The 16,770-nt window shown below is 40.6% G+C and overlaps 1 protein-coding gene across 1 annotated transcript in view; it reads right to left on the bottom strand.

Moving 5' to 3' along the window:
• The window catches only part of CNTNAP5 (contactin associated protein family member 5), a 401,323-nt gene that overhangs the window by 143,229 nt on the left and 241,324 nt on the right, over nt 1-16,770 (bottom strand). The window contains exons 5-7 of the mRNA XM_074145684.1: nt 9,280-9,483; nt 6,048-6,232; nt 2,596-2,739 (exon numbers count right to left, since the gene is read on the bottom strand). Of these exons, the coding sequence (XP_074001785.1) occupies nt 2,596-2,739; nt 6,048-6,232; nt 9,280-9,483 (533 nt within the window). The remainder of the gene's footprint in view (nt 1-2,595; nt 2,740-6,047; nt 6,233-9,279; nt 9,484-16,770) is intronic.

Genomic DNA, 16,770 nt, shown 5'->3' with positions numbered 1-16,770 from the left:
AACTGCAAATGAGTTATAGAAAAGAACAGGCGGAATGATAATCATAGCCACCACCCAAGAGTATGATACACAGTACAGTACTCTGTTATTGACAACCTATAGTTTCTTCCTCTGACTTTAAAGGCAGCTGATTTGGGACCATTATTTATATGGATGAGGAACCACTTCATAAGAGGAAATCTATAACTCCAAAGCTGATGTATCATTCTCCTGCTTGTGTGAAAGATGTCAACAGTAAAAAATCCCAAGTTGATGGGTATGAAAACCCATAAGTTTGGCTCACTTACTGTGTCAACGTTCACAAAGGCACAAAGAATGAAGCAGAGACTGAGTGTTGGAAGTCTGCCTCACTTTTGAAGGCCAAAACTAGTGTCTTTGAGCATTAAGAGATTTCTAATCCAAAAATGGTCAGTTTGTCCTCAAATATCTTTTGTTAGAAGACAAAGGTATGTTGAGGACTAACAATACAGAGCCATCTCTGGTAATCTCCAGCTTGTGGGGAGCAAGCACAAGTACACAACATGTTGTTGGAAGAAGTGATTCCAAGTCTCTGCTATATTTAATTATTCTTCTGTGCTGTTCCTTTCATTGCACTTCCACTCCAGACAACCTTAGCAACTACAAAGATGTGAAGCAGAGAAGCTTGCAGCTCCCTGGGGATATGGACTGTTGCTTGAAAACCTCAATGAACTTTGAGTAAAAGCATTTAGTGCAGAGGAAGTCTGGCAGGCAAAAGACTACGTTTAGCAAGAACAAGTTATTTTAATTTGAGTAAGTAAATTGCTAAGGAGTGGGGAAGAGCGGGAAGATGGGAGAGGGCGATCAACCTGTGAAAACTGGAAGTACCTGAGAGTTGCTAGAGGAGATAAATAGCTGTGATGGAAAGGATGTTGGAAAACAACAGACTTCTGGGGGCTGTTTCCTATAGAAGTATGTTAATCTAAGATTATGAGGCACTGTGAGTGTGGCAACCTTTCCATGCACTTTGCATACTCAAGTGTCACATATACAGCACATAGCAGCTCATAAATCTTGCAAAATGCAGTACAGCTGCCAGCCTTTGGAAACTATTGCATTAAAATCATCACTTCTGTGAGGGAGATTGAAGGATGGGGGCAGATCCCATCTACCTTAAACTGACAAAAGGAGCAGGATTCCTAGACCTTCAATCTAGCTGATTGGCTGAACCAAGTATTGTGATGATAGAGTTTCATTGCCTGGGGCCATATTATACCCGGGCAATACCCTTCAGAGAAAAAGCGCATTACAAAGTTTTTCTTTCTCCTTTAGGAAGACCTTTCTGGTAGGGTTTTTTTGTTGGTTTGGGGGTTTTTTGGTTTTTTTTGGTTTTGTCTTTGTTTTTGTTTTTGTTTTTTTTAACCCGGCTGGCAAGACAACCAGCTCTTTGATGACCTAAGAAGCAGATCAGGGGTGTTTCCTCCCCTTAGAAAATAAGCTGAGGGGGAGAGCAATTTAACACAGTTCATAATATTTGTGCCTTAGAGTCCTGAGTCAGATGAGGTTATTAAAGTAAAGTCTCTCAGTCCCAGGCTAGGGGAGCATCCTGGAGGCAGTCTTGACTGCCAGCAACAAAATGCAGAACTTCTCACCCATCACCTTTGCATTTTCCATTTCTCTGTGTATTCAGCCTTGCCCTAAGCAGGGAAAGTGAGGAAAGGAAGGACTTCTGGGTTGCTTTGTTGTAGCTTCAGTCTGTTTATACACATTAGTACAAACTAGGAGATGCCATGAAAGCCAAAAGCAGTTTCACCTCCTCATTCTCCAAAGGCACAATATTAGCCAAAAGGCAGATATCAAAGCATGGTGCAGGAGTGAGGCACAAGCTAAACAAAAGAGCTGAATTATTTACAATTTGTCAAGACTGCATGGGAGTGTACTTTTCCCTCTTTTTATGAAATAAAATGTTCCTTATTTTGTTCATGATATATTTAAATACATCTAATTTTTTACATTATTAGGTGTGAAGTTAAATTTATGTTTTATGTTAGCAGGCTGGATAAGCTGTAGTTCCTTTTCCTTTACCTCTACTGTTCCCCAGTTAGAGACACCAATTAGAGACACTAGTACCAGGTCAATGGTTCTCAGAACTGCAAATACGCTAGATTTAAGGGGCAGCACAAGGGAAAATATTTCCAATAATAAAAGAAACCTGTATTCTTCTCTGTAATACAAACTCAAATAGCAGAATAATATTTTGCTACTACCATACTCCACAACAGTGATGGGGAATGGTTCAGAAAAATAAGATTTTATCTGAGTTAACCAGAAAAAAAAAAGTCTCTAGGACTTCTATCACGCCATCAAAATGACACATTTTGATCTTGGAATTTAAAAGTTTCTTCAAACAAATTCTAATACACCTGGAAAGTCAGAGAAATATATTAATTTCCACATATGTCTTTCAATAACTCTCACCACAGCAGTCAGCGCTGGCTGATATTAGCCTCAGCAATATCTTTTTAACAAGCTAGTTATGCCCATAGCTATCTAAATCTGCACTCCATTCATTCAGTGCAGTTGGCACCACCAACAGCAGAGAAGTGAAGAAGGAAAGCATAGGTTATTGTCTCTTACCACAGTATAGATCTGAGGTTTGCGCCTTTTTGCCAGGTCAATTATATTGACTCCGTTGTAATAAAGGTTCTCAATGCACCCGTGGAAATTTTTCCTCTGAAAGGTTCCTGGTTTTCCCGGGACAGGAATCCCTCCAAAACTGAGCTTTTGGAAAGAATAAGAACAGTATTTAGTTATCACCCCAAAAACAAGAGGGCAGAACCCGACTCCATTCAGCCAGCCGGACTATTATCCAAGAACCAAGTCATGTTAACAGCATCATCTCGGAGCACGAAGCAGGGGAATTACAGGCTGCATAGCATTACAGCTGTTGGAGAAACGCTACTGCTGCATATACCTCAGTATTTTGGAAACAGCTTTTAAGTGCCTCGACACACTACTTTGCTAATTCCCAGTATCACCAGCTCCCGACCCAGGAGCACCCGATGCATCAGGTAATGACCAAATGCTCTCCAGCCCACAGCCCCCAATGGCCTGGAGGCTGCCACCCAGCAGCGGACCACGGCGACCAGGGACCACCGACCAATGGGGGAATGAACCCTTCTCGCCCACGGAGCACTGGGTTTGCCTGTGAATTGGAGTCACCCCTTTCCACCAAGCGTGTATCTGAACAGTTCTGCTTTCAGCCAGTGGAGGGTAGTATCACACACGCAAACTACCCCATTTGCACCTTGCAATCGTTTTCCCTAAATTTCGCTGTGGTTTGGTCTTTACAATACCAGACCACAGTGTTTGGGACTGAGCAGTGTAATGGGGAAGTTCTGCAGGTGACACAAAACAAAACAAACTTCTAAACAAAACTTCTACTGTGCTGTTTTCTCAATACTGAAAGATGTTAGTATTGTGCAGATTACAACTCATCACTTATCTGTAGGGCTGAAAGCCCTGGAAGAACAAAAGCTGAGGAAAATAAAGCTTCCCAAATCCTAGAAGCACAATTACTTCAGATTCCTACGGGAAAAAGAAAAAAAAAAAATAAAAAGACAAAGCAAAACAAAAATCAAAGCCCGCAACCCAAAAAACTCCTGACAACCCTATTTTCATTTTTCAGATGACAAAGCTCATTTCTAGTTAGCTTCACTGGCTTTTTTGGAAAAGTCTTAGTGGTGGTACTGCTGGGTTCTTACTCATTTTTCCCATCAGAGCCAGGAGCATCATGACTGATATAATGCAGGTGGAGGCCCTGCAGCCACCACACTTCACAGTGCTTCCAGCGCATCGGGAGCAGTGCTGCAATCCTGCGGCATCCACTGCAGCAAGGGCATGCACTGCTGGGTGGTACCTCTGACATGCTGATGGCTGCTGGAACCTGGGCAGCCTTACTCCTGTCATGACTCCTAATGGCTTGCCTCAGCTCATTATTATAAAAATAAAGGGAATTTATTTTTATATATGGGGGTTATTTTCTCTCTCACTCCACCTAACAAGCTGGGATACATAAGGAAATGAAAACTCCCTATATAACCTTGAAAGCACTTCTTTTAAAACAAGTCCTTAATGAACTCACACCTCAGTTGTATTAATTGATCACTTCAGAGAAATAAAGAGTAAACAGCCTGCTACTTTATATCACTTGCAGGTTTGTTATTGGCATGAGGGCTTATGTGGTAGCAATGTTTTTTTCCAGTGAGAATCATTAGTTCTTCCTTAAAACACCAGACTTTCTTTCTTTCTTGTTCTATTCTTTAAGTCTCCTGCTTAGGGACTCTGTACTGGGTTTCAAAACCAGAAGAAAAATCAATATCAATTATACCACTACATTATTAAGAAAATGGTTTCCTTTCTGATTGGTAATAATTTTAATTACTAAACTAATGGTTTTATTACCCTTAGTAAGGCCTTTAATCCCTAAAGTCTGCTGAGATAAACTTTCAGTATACTGTATTGCTGTAATGTTCAACTGAAAGATTGTCTCAGTGCAAAAAGAAACACACTGTGTGAAAAACTAAGAGGTCAGTCGTAATGCTGATGTACATCAGCTAAAGATCTTCTTTACCATGATCCCTGTTTTGGAACATCTGGAAAAATGTCCTGCAAATTACATTGGAGCCTGAGATTTCCCTAATAGGCATCAACCTTGTATCAGGAAGCAAGGGATTCTATTACATTGAAATTAGGAAAGCTGATGAATAATTTTTTTGGCTTTTCTTAACTCCATCTTAAAAGTAGTCACAGCTTTGGCCCTTGCTAGTTCAGCCTGAAGCTGTTCCAGAATCTTACTGCTCCAGTGTGCTCTCCCTACTAAATGTGCTTGTGATTTGGTACAGCAGTGCCAGGGGACAGGTACCACGTTCTCCACTCTGCTTTGTGAAATGCAAAGGAGAGAATTTCAGCTGGAACACATGAGAAGCGGAGAGCAGGCACCTGCCACTGCTGAGCTATCTGCTTTTGTCCCTTGGGTGCGCTGGGAATTGATCCTTTGCAGAGAAATGAATGCAAAGTGCAGAGGGGAAACTTGTGGTCTCTTAAGCAACGAACCATGCCAGCTCAACGCATCTGGACAGGGTGATGGCTCTGACTGTGCGAGCATGACCCTGTGCCTTGTGGACTAGCAAGACTCAGTAGACAAGCACGTGGGGATAAAAATGAACATGGGTAATTTGCAGGCTGGTGTGCATTGGTGGAAGAGATGAGGAATTGCCTTGCATATAGATACGATGACAGAAAACTTTTTTAAGGTATTTTTTACTGACTATCAGCACTGAACTGCTGGAGTGATATAAACTGCACCCTGCCACACCATGGCCTCATCACAGGGGAGCACAGCAGCCTTGGGTTTTATGGGCAGACAGGATGTTTCCTCTGTTCAGTCCTTCCTTGGCTGAGCTGCTCTGGTACCCTAGACCAGGTTGCTCTGCATCAAAACCCCAGATGTGAAAGGACTTGGGTCAGAGCTAGTTGTCTTGACAGTCATGCTGAGGGTCTTCCATTCCCAGTGGGAAGGCAATAGTCTTTACCTGCTCATCTCTATGTAGAGAGCTGTAATCCGAGCAAGTGGTGGCTGGATAAAGGCACAACTCAGAGCTGGTATCCCCATGGACATGTCAATCAGATGCAGGGATGGTGTGCAATGATCCCATTAAAACCACACTGGAGATGATGACACAGCACCTCTCCCTACAGAAAAGTGTGGTTGCCCCCTGAAAATTTGACTAGAACCCAAGCTATACTTTTTAGTTTAGCTCAGAGTCTGCCGTACTTTGAAGTGTAAGCATACTCCAATGCATATTTGTCCAGAGACAAGCTATTTTCTGAGACTGTCATATATAGAGTCGCACTGACGTAGTTTATATTTGTTAACTATGAAAGGAGCACTGTGGGAAGGAAATATTACATAATGAAAAGATCTTTGCTGAAAAGAAACAGCTCATAGGGTGGATGTTTTCAGTCACATTCATTTTATACCAATTCAGCCTCATCTCCCAGGTTATAACCTAAAAGGCTTCACACACCTCATAATCAATATCCAAGTGATCTGAATCCCCCTTTGTTCGGAAATGCTGGGTGTACTTGTCCACCGTGAAGTTCACTTGCTTGTTGAAGCGCTCGATGAGAACTGAGTGCCAGTGCTGATCATCCAGGAGGCTCCCCAGGGTGACGGACGTGTGGCTGTTACTGAAATGCAGGTTGGAGTCCCCTGGAGGGGCAGAGACAGGCAGAAGACACAGAGTTATCTCCAGGCCCTTAACTGAAGCAGGAGGGCCCAAGGGAAGCACAGAGCAATGCACATCCAGATGCACGCATCTCTGCCCATCAGAAACAGACCCTTGACAAAGCTTGCGTTAGATTCTTTGGGTTTCTTATTCATATATAATGTACACGCACATGCACACACGTACTTTTTCACCCCCTGAAATCCTTGCAATAAACCAGGAGAATTTCTCAATGCTGCACACAAGCACTGAACCACACAGGGAATTGCCACTCTGCCTGCGCCCTTTATTCTGCTGTGCATTCAAGACCTTGGTGTCTTAAAAGCTCCCTTCAGGGTGCACCAAAATCTCCTATCTATTCACATTAATAGAACACTCCTGACATTTCAGTTTCAACTATGTGCTTCTTGTATTTTAACAAGAAAATTATACCTGTCCATTTTCAGAGAAAACAAAAAAGCCACAAATCGATGAAGCAACATGAATGCAAGTGTTTCTTTCAGCTCAAAAAGATTCTTAAACCTGGCCTAGATCTCCAATAGTTTAGATCAAGAGTCATAAAAATATTTAGGCTCTAACCCTGGTGATTTCAAGCACTCTTCTGTTTTCCAGCTGGCTACACGTCTAAACACTTCAGAGCCTCTCACTGAAAGGGAGTGGGTGCCCTTTTTTATATCTCAGCAGAATGGAGGGAACACATGCTCCAAAACTGTCAGGCAACATGAGAGAAGATTAAAGAACAGACATCAGAACCCTTGCCCATGACATATGAATGCACGCAGAGGATTTGAAATGGCTGAAATCTGTATCTTTGGGGCTACTACTGAAAGGAAAAAAAAAATCTTATCTCAGACTACGTATTCACAACAGCATCTCCTCTGGAAGAAGTAACATAATATATTTAACTAAACTATATTCTTATCCTAGTATGAAACATTTGGAAGATGAGGACAATTATATGGTGTCAAAGAATCCTACATTCAGGATGTAGCCACTTGGTCCAAGTAACATCCAAATAACAAATCAGGAAAATGCTGCATTATCATTTCTATTCTTTGATGAAGTAACAGAGAGAGAGGAAGGAAGAGAGAAAGAGAGGCAGAAAATATTATTTGGAGACTAAACAATTCATTATTTTATGTAAAAATCAAATCAAAGAGCTATGTTTTACTGAATTTAAAATAAACACAGTTAAGCATGAGGGGGGAAATGCAGACAGAATTATCTACAAATTCTGATTTAGTACCTCCACTTTTCTCCCACTAGTTTATGATTTCTTCTAATTCCCCAAGTCATAAACAGGGGACTGAAATAGATACTGCACTGTTGCCTGCTTTATCTGCTCTAGACAAACTTCTTAATGTGTCCTGGGATTGCTAGTCCAAGGTCTGCCCTCTAATACAATACATTAATAGATGCTACAATTCCCATTTTTATTAAAACCAGCCTTGGCAGAATAAGCAACATGTACCTGAACTGCAAATGGCTTGGATTACTTTATTGAGCAAATTTGTTAAGATTGAGAGTAGCAGTGAAAACCTTGGACCTTAATTCCCTCACCTCATTGACCACACCCTCGTGGTTAGCACAGGGAGGGCTTTTGTTTCAGCTTTCCATCCAGGTGGGCCACTAGGGCTTTCAGACCAAGTTCAATGCCCAAACAGCAAAGGAAGGACATGGACCTGTTGGAGCAAGTCCAGAGGAGGGACATGAGATCAGAGGGATGGAGTACCTCTCCTATGAGGACAGGCTGAGAGAGTTGGGGTTGTTCAGCCTGTGTAAGAGAAGTCTCCAGGGAGACCTTATAGCGGCCTTCCAATACCTAAAGGGGGCCTACAGGAGAGATGAGGAGGGACTCTTTGTCAGGGACTGTAGCAATAGGATGAGGGGTAGCGGTTTTAAACTGTAAGAGGGGAGATTTAGTTGCCCAGAGAAGTTGTGGATGCCCCATTTCTTGAAGTGTTCAAGGCCAGGCTGGATGGGGCTTTGAGCAACCTGGTCTAGTGGGAGGTGTCCCTGCCCATGGCAGGGGGGTTGGAACTCGATGATCTTTAAGGTCCCTTCCAACTCTAACCATTCTATGATTCTATGAACATGGTAAGTGCAGCTCCTGCGCTGACCAAAATACAGCAAATGCAGGTATGGAAACTTCTGCCCAACTGAAACCCCTCAGTATGAGAAATGTGAGTCAGCAGGGACTGCTGAGGCCAGTACTGTGGGTCACCCACAGATGAATCTAATGAAGATTTTGAAATAAGGCTGAGAGAGGGGGTATGATCACTCCTACTACAGTAGCTCCTGCCATTATCAAAGTGCTTTAGTGTTTTCACCAGGAAAAAGCAATCATCCTTCTAAAGAAGGAAATTAAGCCAGCCTTTCATCTGTCCCTCTGATCCAACATGATCACACAGTGATGGCCTTCCAGATATTCACAGTTTTCAGCTGAAACCATATCCAGAAGCAAAGCAATACCAGTGTGCACAATATTTTCACCAGGATGTTTTCATTTAAATTTTATATTCTCTTCTCACTTCTGATCACAGAATAGAAAATATAAGACACAAACCGAAATAAATCTTTTGCACTCCAAATCAAATTTCCTGGGAATGTTATTCTTACAAATAATAATAAAAATAAAAATGGAGGAAAGGGAAGAAAAGAAACTTTTGTTGGTTTTAGTTTTTTTTTTTTTAAAGCCACTGCTTGAAAGCATCATCAAGCAAAGGTCAAAACTTCAAAAGCAGCCATTGAGTAGCTCAGCCTTGGTCAGCACTAGGTAGAAGAGTCAAGGTCTCTTCTTGGCTCAGCTCATGCTCTGCATGACATCTGTCAAGTCTATTCTCTGTTGCTTCCCCTCTCACCTCCTCTGACTACTATTTAAGCTGTGAGCTGTCTGAGGCATAGAGCATGTTTTGCTAATCTCAACTGGGGTTTCTAGATATTGCCTAACATAAACAACATATTTATACAAGCAAACCAAGATAATCCTCATTACAGTAATATATGAACTAATAATCCTGATCACCCTTACCTAGGTTGATGTGCAAGGAGAGCTTTCCTTTTTGCAGTTCCAAGGTAATGTAATCTCCACGTTGTCCTTCTCCATGGAATAAAACTCCATCCCCCTGCATGCTCTTGAACTTCAAGGAAACCACATCTTTGAACGTGCTCATAAGCTTCTGATTGAACCTGTAGAGGAGTGAACTTCTGCCATCGAAGTCTGCAATATCTGACTCTGGGAGAAAGAACAAGGCAAAATGAAGAGGAGGGGCAGCACAAGGAGAGGGACTGTATTTTTTCAAGATCTTTTCAAATATCACTCGGAGCCAGCATACATTCACAGGACGCACATGGCATCTAGGCAACCCCATTTCACCCATTTCCAATCCTCTCCCTCTGTCTGGGGAAAAGGAACACTAAGACAAAAGCAGAACTTCTCTGCACTTTTCCTCCTCTCTCTCATGCAAGAGGGCTTTCTCACTCAACTTCTTAGAACAGAACCATCTCAAAACTTCCATCGTTTTGAGATCTCCAGAGCATCCCTCGCCACTTTGGCTGTTTATTTCATAAACACACCCAGGATGTTATTCATTACTTTGAACACTTCAGTTCTCACTCCACTTTTTGTAGCTTCACAAGCATCTGTTGAGCTGTTTGTGTGTGTTAGCCATGCCTGCATCCACCTTTGCATCCAAATAAGCTTCATCTTAGCCTCTGAGGGTTAGCTGCTTGTTTGTGATGGGCATTTATCAACCATGTTTCTGCATGCAAAATGACTAGGCTGGCAGAAATAGCCAAATATCAATTCAAAAAGCTTTTGAAGGGATTTCATGGGAACTGGGCATCTAAACTGATTATACACCTTTGAAAATCCTATTAGAAACATATTTTCCCCTTCAGCCAGCCTCTAAAACCCAATCACTGCGATGGAAACAAGCTTTAAATTCTTCAATTGCAATTAATATCTCCTTTGGCAGCAGCAGCCTGCAGTACCCTCTTTGCTTTTTAAAGTGTCATTTTAAGCAAAATGTATTTTTAATAAACTTTATTTGAAAAAAAAAAAGTATATAACTAGAACATTACAGGTAGCTTTAAATACTTTTAACTAACACATTGTATTCAAAATGTGACTAACATGTAAATTCAGTTCCAATTTCCAATATCCAAATTATGGATAACATATCTAGTAAATAATAAATCTATCAATTGGTATTTCCTGTTGTTAAGAAAAAAAATAAAAATTAAGAACACTAGAAGATGAAGAATCTGAGGAAAGCTTTACTAATCTACATAAGTACTGGCATACATGCATAAAGACAAAGAAGAAAGAGCAGAGACTATCTTTCTTTGCAAACCAAATTTTAGTGATAATCCAAAGATATTAGTTTTCCATTTTCTTTTGAAAAATAACTGAAAGTTCTCAAGAGTTCCAGGTCAGTAACTGCATTATGATTAAGATTGGTGATTTAAGTCACTTAAGTTCCCTTGAGAGTTCTTTTGAGCGTTAATTGTAGTTTCATTTGCTCCTCTTTAAAAAACAGAAATAATAAGGGTTGGAGTTTTTTCCCACCTTTTTTTCTTTTTTTTTTTTTTTTTAAGACTGAACCAAAATTTAAAAAGGTTTGCAACTAAAACCTATTATAAACTCAGAAAAAAAAGGACCTGTTAATGGTTTGTTACCATGAAAACTACCATTGATAACTTCCATATCAGTATGACAGTTTGTACAGAAGTTTGATGGCACGCTTACAGACTTGGAGGGAACTCAACATTTAAATTTGATGCAAAATTCTGTCACTCCAAAACTACTTCCATTCCCAATCAGAAGGCAACTAATTATTTTTTATGAAAATAAAACTACAAAGAAATTCTATCCTGGAAAAAATTCACTCCAGAATAGACTACGACTGACTTCTTATCTATGATGTCAGAATTACAATATGTTGTTTAGCATCATACATGAAACAGTTGCTAGTTTAGGAAGTATCATGAATACAAAAGTATTCATGCCACCTGATTTTACTATTTTTTTACTTCTAAATTAGGTGTTCAGAAAGAGCTCCTTCAGAGCTCTGCTGATTTCTCTCTATTGACAGCTTGACTGCCAGCTTCTATAAAGAGAATTAAATTCATATTTTAGTTCTTATGAATTTCCCCTAGCTACATTAAATACTTCAATTTGTTTAAAGTAAATTGCAAGTGTATCATACAATGGTTTCATTTTAACACAGGCAGGAATTAGGAAATAGCTTATAAAGAAGTTACAGTCTTTGATTTCCAGTGCATTTTTCAGTTAAAGTTGATTTTCCTCCTAGCTCTCAAAAAACAAAAATATTGTAAGAGAGCACTGACTCAAGGTTGCTGTAGTAGTGGCCTTTTCTTCTTCTTAAGATCTAAGCTTTCAACCAGTCTGAATTCACACTTCAGTCCTTGTTCTTAACTCTCCACAGCATAACACACAATTTTCTGAAGAGCTCTACCACTGACATTAACAGAGTATAACACAAAGGAAAACCTGTTTCTGAAAAGTTCTGCTTCACTAATTATCGGTTGTGAGTACACTGGCCAATAAATAGCCCTGAACGAAATGGGAATATGTCAAATAAATGCTAACACTGACAGCCAAAAGTCATTAGTGGCAGTCTGCATGACGACAAATCATTGGCTTCCTGTTAAAAATTGAAAGATACAGCACAATTCTAATACAGTCAGTCCAGAAAATCTGCTTGTTTACTTAGTGTTTATTTTGTCCATGTATGTCCATAATCCACTTGCAGCAAGAGAACAGGGATCAGAAATCAAAAGTGAGATCAGGCTAAAGACACTTCTTTCATGTTATTCCCCTCTGACCAACAATTCAAACACATGCCTCTGCTGTAAATGCTATACGTACTTCTGCTCACAGGTGAAGATGTTCCCATAAAATAGAAATCATTCATCATGTTTTTGTGAAACTCGGTAGAGTTTCTGGTCCCAGGGGTCCTGGTTACCTTGTTCCATTTGAATTTGCTTTCCCAACACAGCTTCAAACATTGAAGTCACTTGGGAGTGTGTGGAAATACAGGCAGTTGAAGCTGGATTACCGGGTTAATTCAGCATTGAAAAAAAAAGGGGGGGGGGGAATGTGACCACAGAGCTCAACCTGTGGGACCAGTTATGCTGAGAGGAGCCAGACTGGGAGCGATGTGAGAGCATGGGATTTACTTGTGCAGCAATCTGCTCCTGGCAGCAGAAAGGATACATGTTCATTCTGACAAAGATGACTCTCCTAGTGATTTTGGAAAAAGAAAACACTTACACGGCAAAGTTATTACAAAATACAAAAATATCCTGTAGGAGCAGTTGCAATTTGAGACAGGAACTCTTGGTCTTGCACTTGCGGCAATGAACAGAAGCTTTAACTCCCTGCAGAAGGGAGGAGAACTGTTCCTGGTCTGAACAGGTGTCTCTCCTGGTCAGTCATGCCTTACTAGCTTGAGTGAGTCTGAAGAAATCTGACCTCCCTCTCCATAATCCTCTCAGACATGCAATCCAAGGGATGAATGTGGATGAGCACTGCAGAAGTGACTGTTCTGATGAGCAACTTTATCCCTATCACAAATCTATGTCTGCCTCTTGGTAAGAAATTTTTTGGGTATTTATTTCATGCAGCTGGTTACAAACACCAGTGGTCAATGCCCACCAGCCATTAAGTGTTCTCTGCAACGCATTCTTTTCTATCTCATAGGAAGACAAAAGAGTGTATGGAGAAATGTGGGAGAGAAAAAAAAAAAAAAAGGAAAAAAAAAAAAAAGAGACAGAAAAAAAATCCAGTAAAAATATCATTTAATCAAAAAGCACAATATCAGATCATATTCCCTGAAGCAATGAGGCAACGACAGCAAAAGACTAGAAATTGGAGTCCTGAACTGCAGATGAAGAACTTGGCTCTCAAAAGCAGAAGATACTCTGTCTCACACCCTATCATTGTTTCTCCAGTGTTTTCCCAGCCTGTTAACTGCACATACGCCTGACTCTGCTGATGCATTTTGGGCTGTTAACCAGTTATAGAATATGATCAGCATCTTCAATGCAGCCATAAATCTTACCCTATAAAAGCAATTGTGTCAGCAGATATTTTTTTTTCCTGCACTAAGCTAACAAGACTTTTCCCAAGTATAAATATATACCCATTGCCCCGTCCCCCCTGCCACCCCCCCACTGCCCCCAGCATCAAAAGCAATTGGTTTGCCATTTGTCTGAACACATCCACTGTTTCAGCTCTGGTTATCTGTTAGAATCACACTGCTTCTGGAGCCACTGCTGCAAAGGGACACTGAAAGCTTACACATACCTCTGCATGGAAATTTCCATTTAACTGATCATAAATCGTTTTCTGAACAGGAAATGCTAATATATGTTTTCAGATCAAGATAATCTCCTTTCTATCTCAGAACCTATTTTGAGGATGTGAGATGGAATCTGTACAGGAATTTCAAATAAATATAATTAATTTTCATTTAAATAAATACTTTCTGTGTAAGAAAGTAAACAACATTAGTCATCTGTGAATTCCAGCCGATTTGACAGCCTTGGAGTGCTTTGTCGTACAGGAACTTCAATCTGTATGGGATAGGGTCGAGCACACTCACATGTCTGAAACAGCTTTGCTGTTAGAAACATGTTTTCATGTTCCAAAGAAACAATGTCAACTGGCAGCCAATTAGAGGGTGAAAAGAAATAAGGAGGGGGGAAAAAAAAAAAAGAAAAAAGAAAAAAAAAAAGAAAAAGAAAAAAAAGAAGAAAGCGCTCTTGTGTAACAGAGGCATTTTGGGGATAAATTCCTAATAGTAAATTACTTCTAGCAGGAGTAACAACAGTGAGTGTCGCTCAGCAGCACAGTGCAATTACATGTTAAGTTAGCCACTTTGGCATCCACTGCACATAATAGTTAATCTCTAGTATGATTCTTCAGTATTTATTGTTACTGTGTCCTGGCAGTATTTGGTGACCTACAAGATCTGATGCCTTCCACACACCCCCTACTAAACTGTCATCATTGAAAGCTGCATTTGCCAAAAGTTAGCACAAGGTCATGCTCCTGGGACATCTTCAGCAGAGTATGCTGCACAGGACAGTCATACTCCAAAAATGGGATATCAGAGTCTTTTCCTGGCACAGGAGTGTCACGTTCACCTCACAGTGCCAGCACAAAAATGCTGTCAATCACAAAAAAAGCAGCAGCGAAGCCACAAACCTCTCCTAGAGCTGTCGTCATCTGCTCAAATACGCAAGGTTAAAAAGGAGCTGATGTGAGCAGAGACCACCCAAGGAACCACAGGATATTTTGCACACCCTGGTGTATCGCAGAGAGGTGCTCAGCTGCATGTTTGGCAGTAGTCCCAGGGTTTTAACAGATGTGCAGCAGCACATGAAACTCAGACAGCCTAAGCTGTCAGTGTCCCCAGACTTTTGTTTCAGCCAACCAATGAATGCTGCCACTCACACATAAAGTCTCCAACTTGCCTGTGAATGAAAACTTTACTTCTTCAGTTTTTTTGTCTCAGATATCAATATAAAACAACTCTGTTTCCAGATCAGGTGCTGCATTTCTGGGGCAACATTTGCCTGAAAGGTCAAACAGACATCCAGGAGTCCAGCATAATCTGAATTTCAACCTGCTTCTACAAGTGGGCTAAGAGGTAGAAATGACTCCACAGTCACAAAGGCATGTTTGTGAAGGATTTGGTTCATATGTGTTCCCCATGCACGTTGCCTTTTTATCTTGTACTTCAGGACTGGATTCAAAGCTAAAATGCCAGTGAAAATCCTTTCTTCAACTTCAGTGGACTTAAGATCAAATACTCTGAGTTTATTTACCTATAGAAGCCTTTAAGTCATTCCAACAGGTTAAAAGGATTGGGCATAACTGGGAATTAGGCTCTTACAGATGAATTTATATCAGCTGAAGACTTTGGTACAGGTAGTGACTGTAATAGTATTCCTACTCCTAGCCTCACATTCCTTCTGTCATATACAGACAGACACTTGCATGAAGGGTCATCTCTTAGAGATGATGCACATTTGGAACATTTGTTCTCCTTCTAGCTCCATTTCCTTCCTGTCTTGTCCAACAGCCTGTCTCTAGTGACTTTTTTGTCATTTTTTTTAAACTCTTTTCAAATTACTAATATATATCTTGTGCCAGAATTGAACATGGTGGATGAGCCTGTATGCTATCAAACATTACAAAATGCTGTTATGTAGGTGTACATCAGCTCAGGATCTGCTGCAGATATTCTGTCAGTATAACAGTAAAGATGACATTTTATAAATGATCAAACATCTTTTGTACAGTGCTGGAGTGCCTGGGTTAGGAGTAGCCAAGACTCTGAAACTATATAAGCAAAACTTGTAGGCAGGTATTGCTTGGCATATGCAATTTGCCAGAGAGAAGTTTGAATGGCACATTTATATAAACGGAATGAATATTTCAACACTCTGTAAAACTTTTATGAATCCCTTTATTTCTTTTCTGGCTTGCCTCGATCTCATACTTTAATTCTGCACAACCATTTTTATTTCCTGTAACTGCAGGGTACAGGACAAAGATGAAGACTTAGATGATACCAGCACAAAAAAAAAATCAGCCTGCAAGTGACTCTGAAGTCTTCTTCATATCATAGAAGATACAACCACAGTCTGACATGAAAGTAGCACTCGTGTAGTATTTCACATGGAGTAGCACCAAAACACATTCAGCTACAGAAGTTTCAACCATCAGTTTGAGTTCTGTTTGTTGCACATCTCTTTGGACTGTACTCTTCACTGAAGAGGTTTGGTCATCATTAACAGAAGAAAGCTCTTTGAAAACAGATGAGATTGATGACATCATTCCAAAGCAGGTAAGGCAGTTGTTTTTGATTTATAGGTTTCAGTTTCCATGTCCACTGGGAGGGATGGAAAGGGTCTCTTGCCCTAGTGACCACCCATCCAGATCAGTATATTGCAGGTCTGTACTCAAATGAATGATAGTCCACAGTGCCATCAAAGAAGTCTCCATCAAAGTAGGTGGAGAAGCAGTATTTAAGAAAAGCTGAATGGATCTTTTAGATATACACATAGATCTACACACAGATCTACACACAAGACCATAACAAGGAGCTTCCTGTTAAGCCATGTGGATCAGTCCTAAGACCCGAGTGTAGTGATGAGGCCACTAAGAGTCCTGGAGCTGTGTCTCTGTTCAATGGGATCATGTAAATCAAAAGGTTCCAGGCACTTTGCTCTTTAATTCTGCTCAGATGAATTTAAAAAGTCTCTCAAATAGTTCTTCCACTTATTATCTTACAATCCCTTTTCTGCACTCAGTAGGAGCAGATGGAGACCTGAGCTAAACTGAGAGATGTACACATATAGCACTGTCACATGATGGTGACTTGTGCCACACCATGTTGAATTTACTGGCAAAATGCTGTTAGTCCCCTGAACTCTCCCCAGCAAAATCTCTCCTGTCTCCAGCAGTGTCTCAAGTCACATTTGA

Source organism: Numenius arquata, chromosome 3 (assembly GCF_964106895.1).
Source record: "Numenius arquata chromosome 3, bNumArq3.hap1.1, whole genome shotgun sequence".
In the NCBI taxonomy this organism is placed as follows: Eukaryota; Metazoa; Chordata; class Aves; order Charadriiformes; family Scolopacidae; genus Numenius; species Numenius arquata.
The sequence above is the reverse complement of the archived record's forward strand: the minus strand, read 5'-3'. Positions and strand labels throughout refer to the sequence as shown.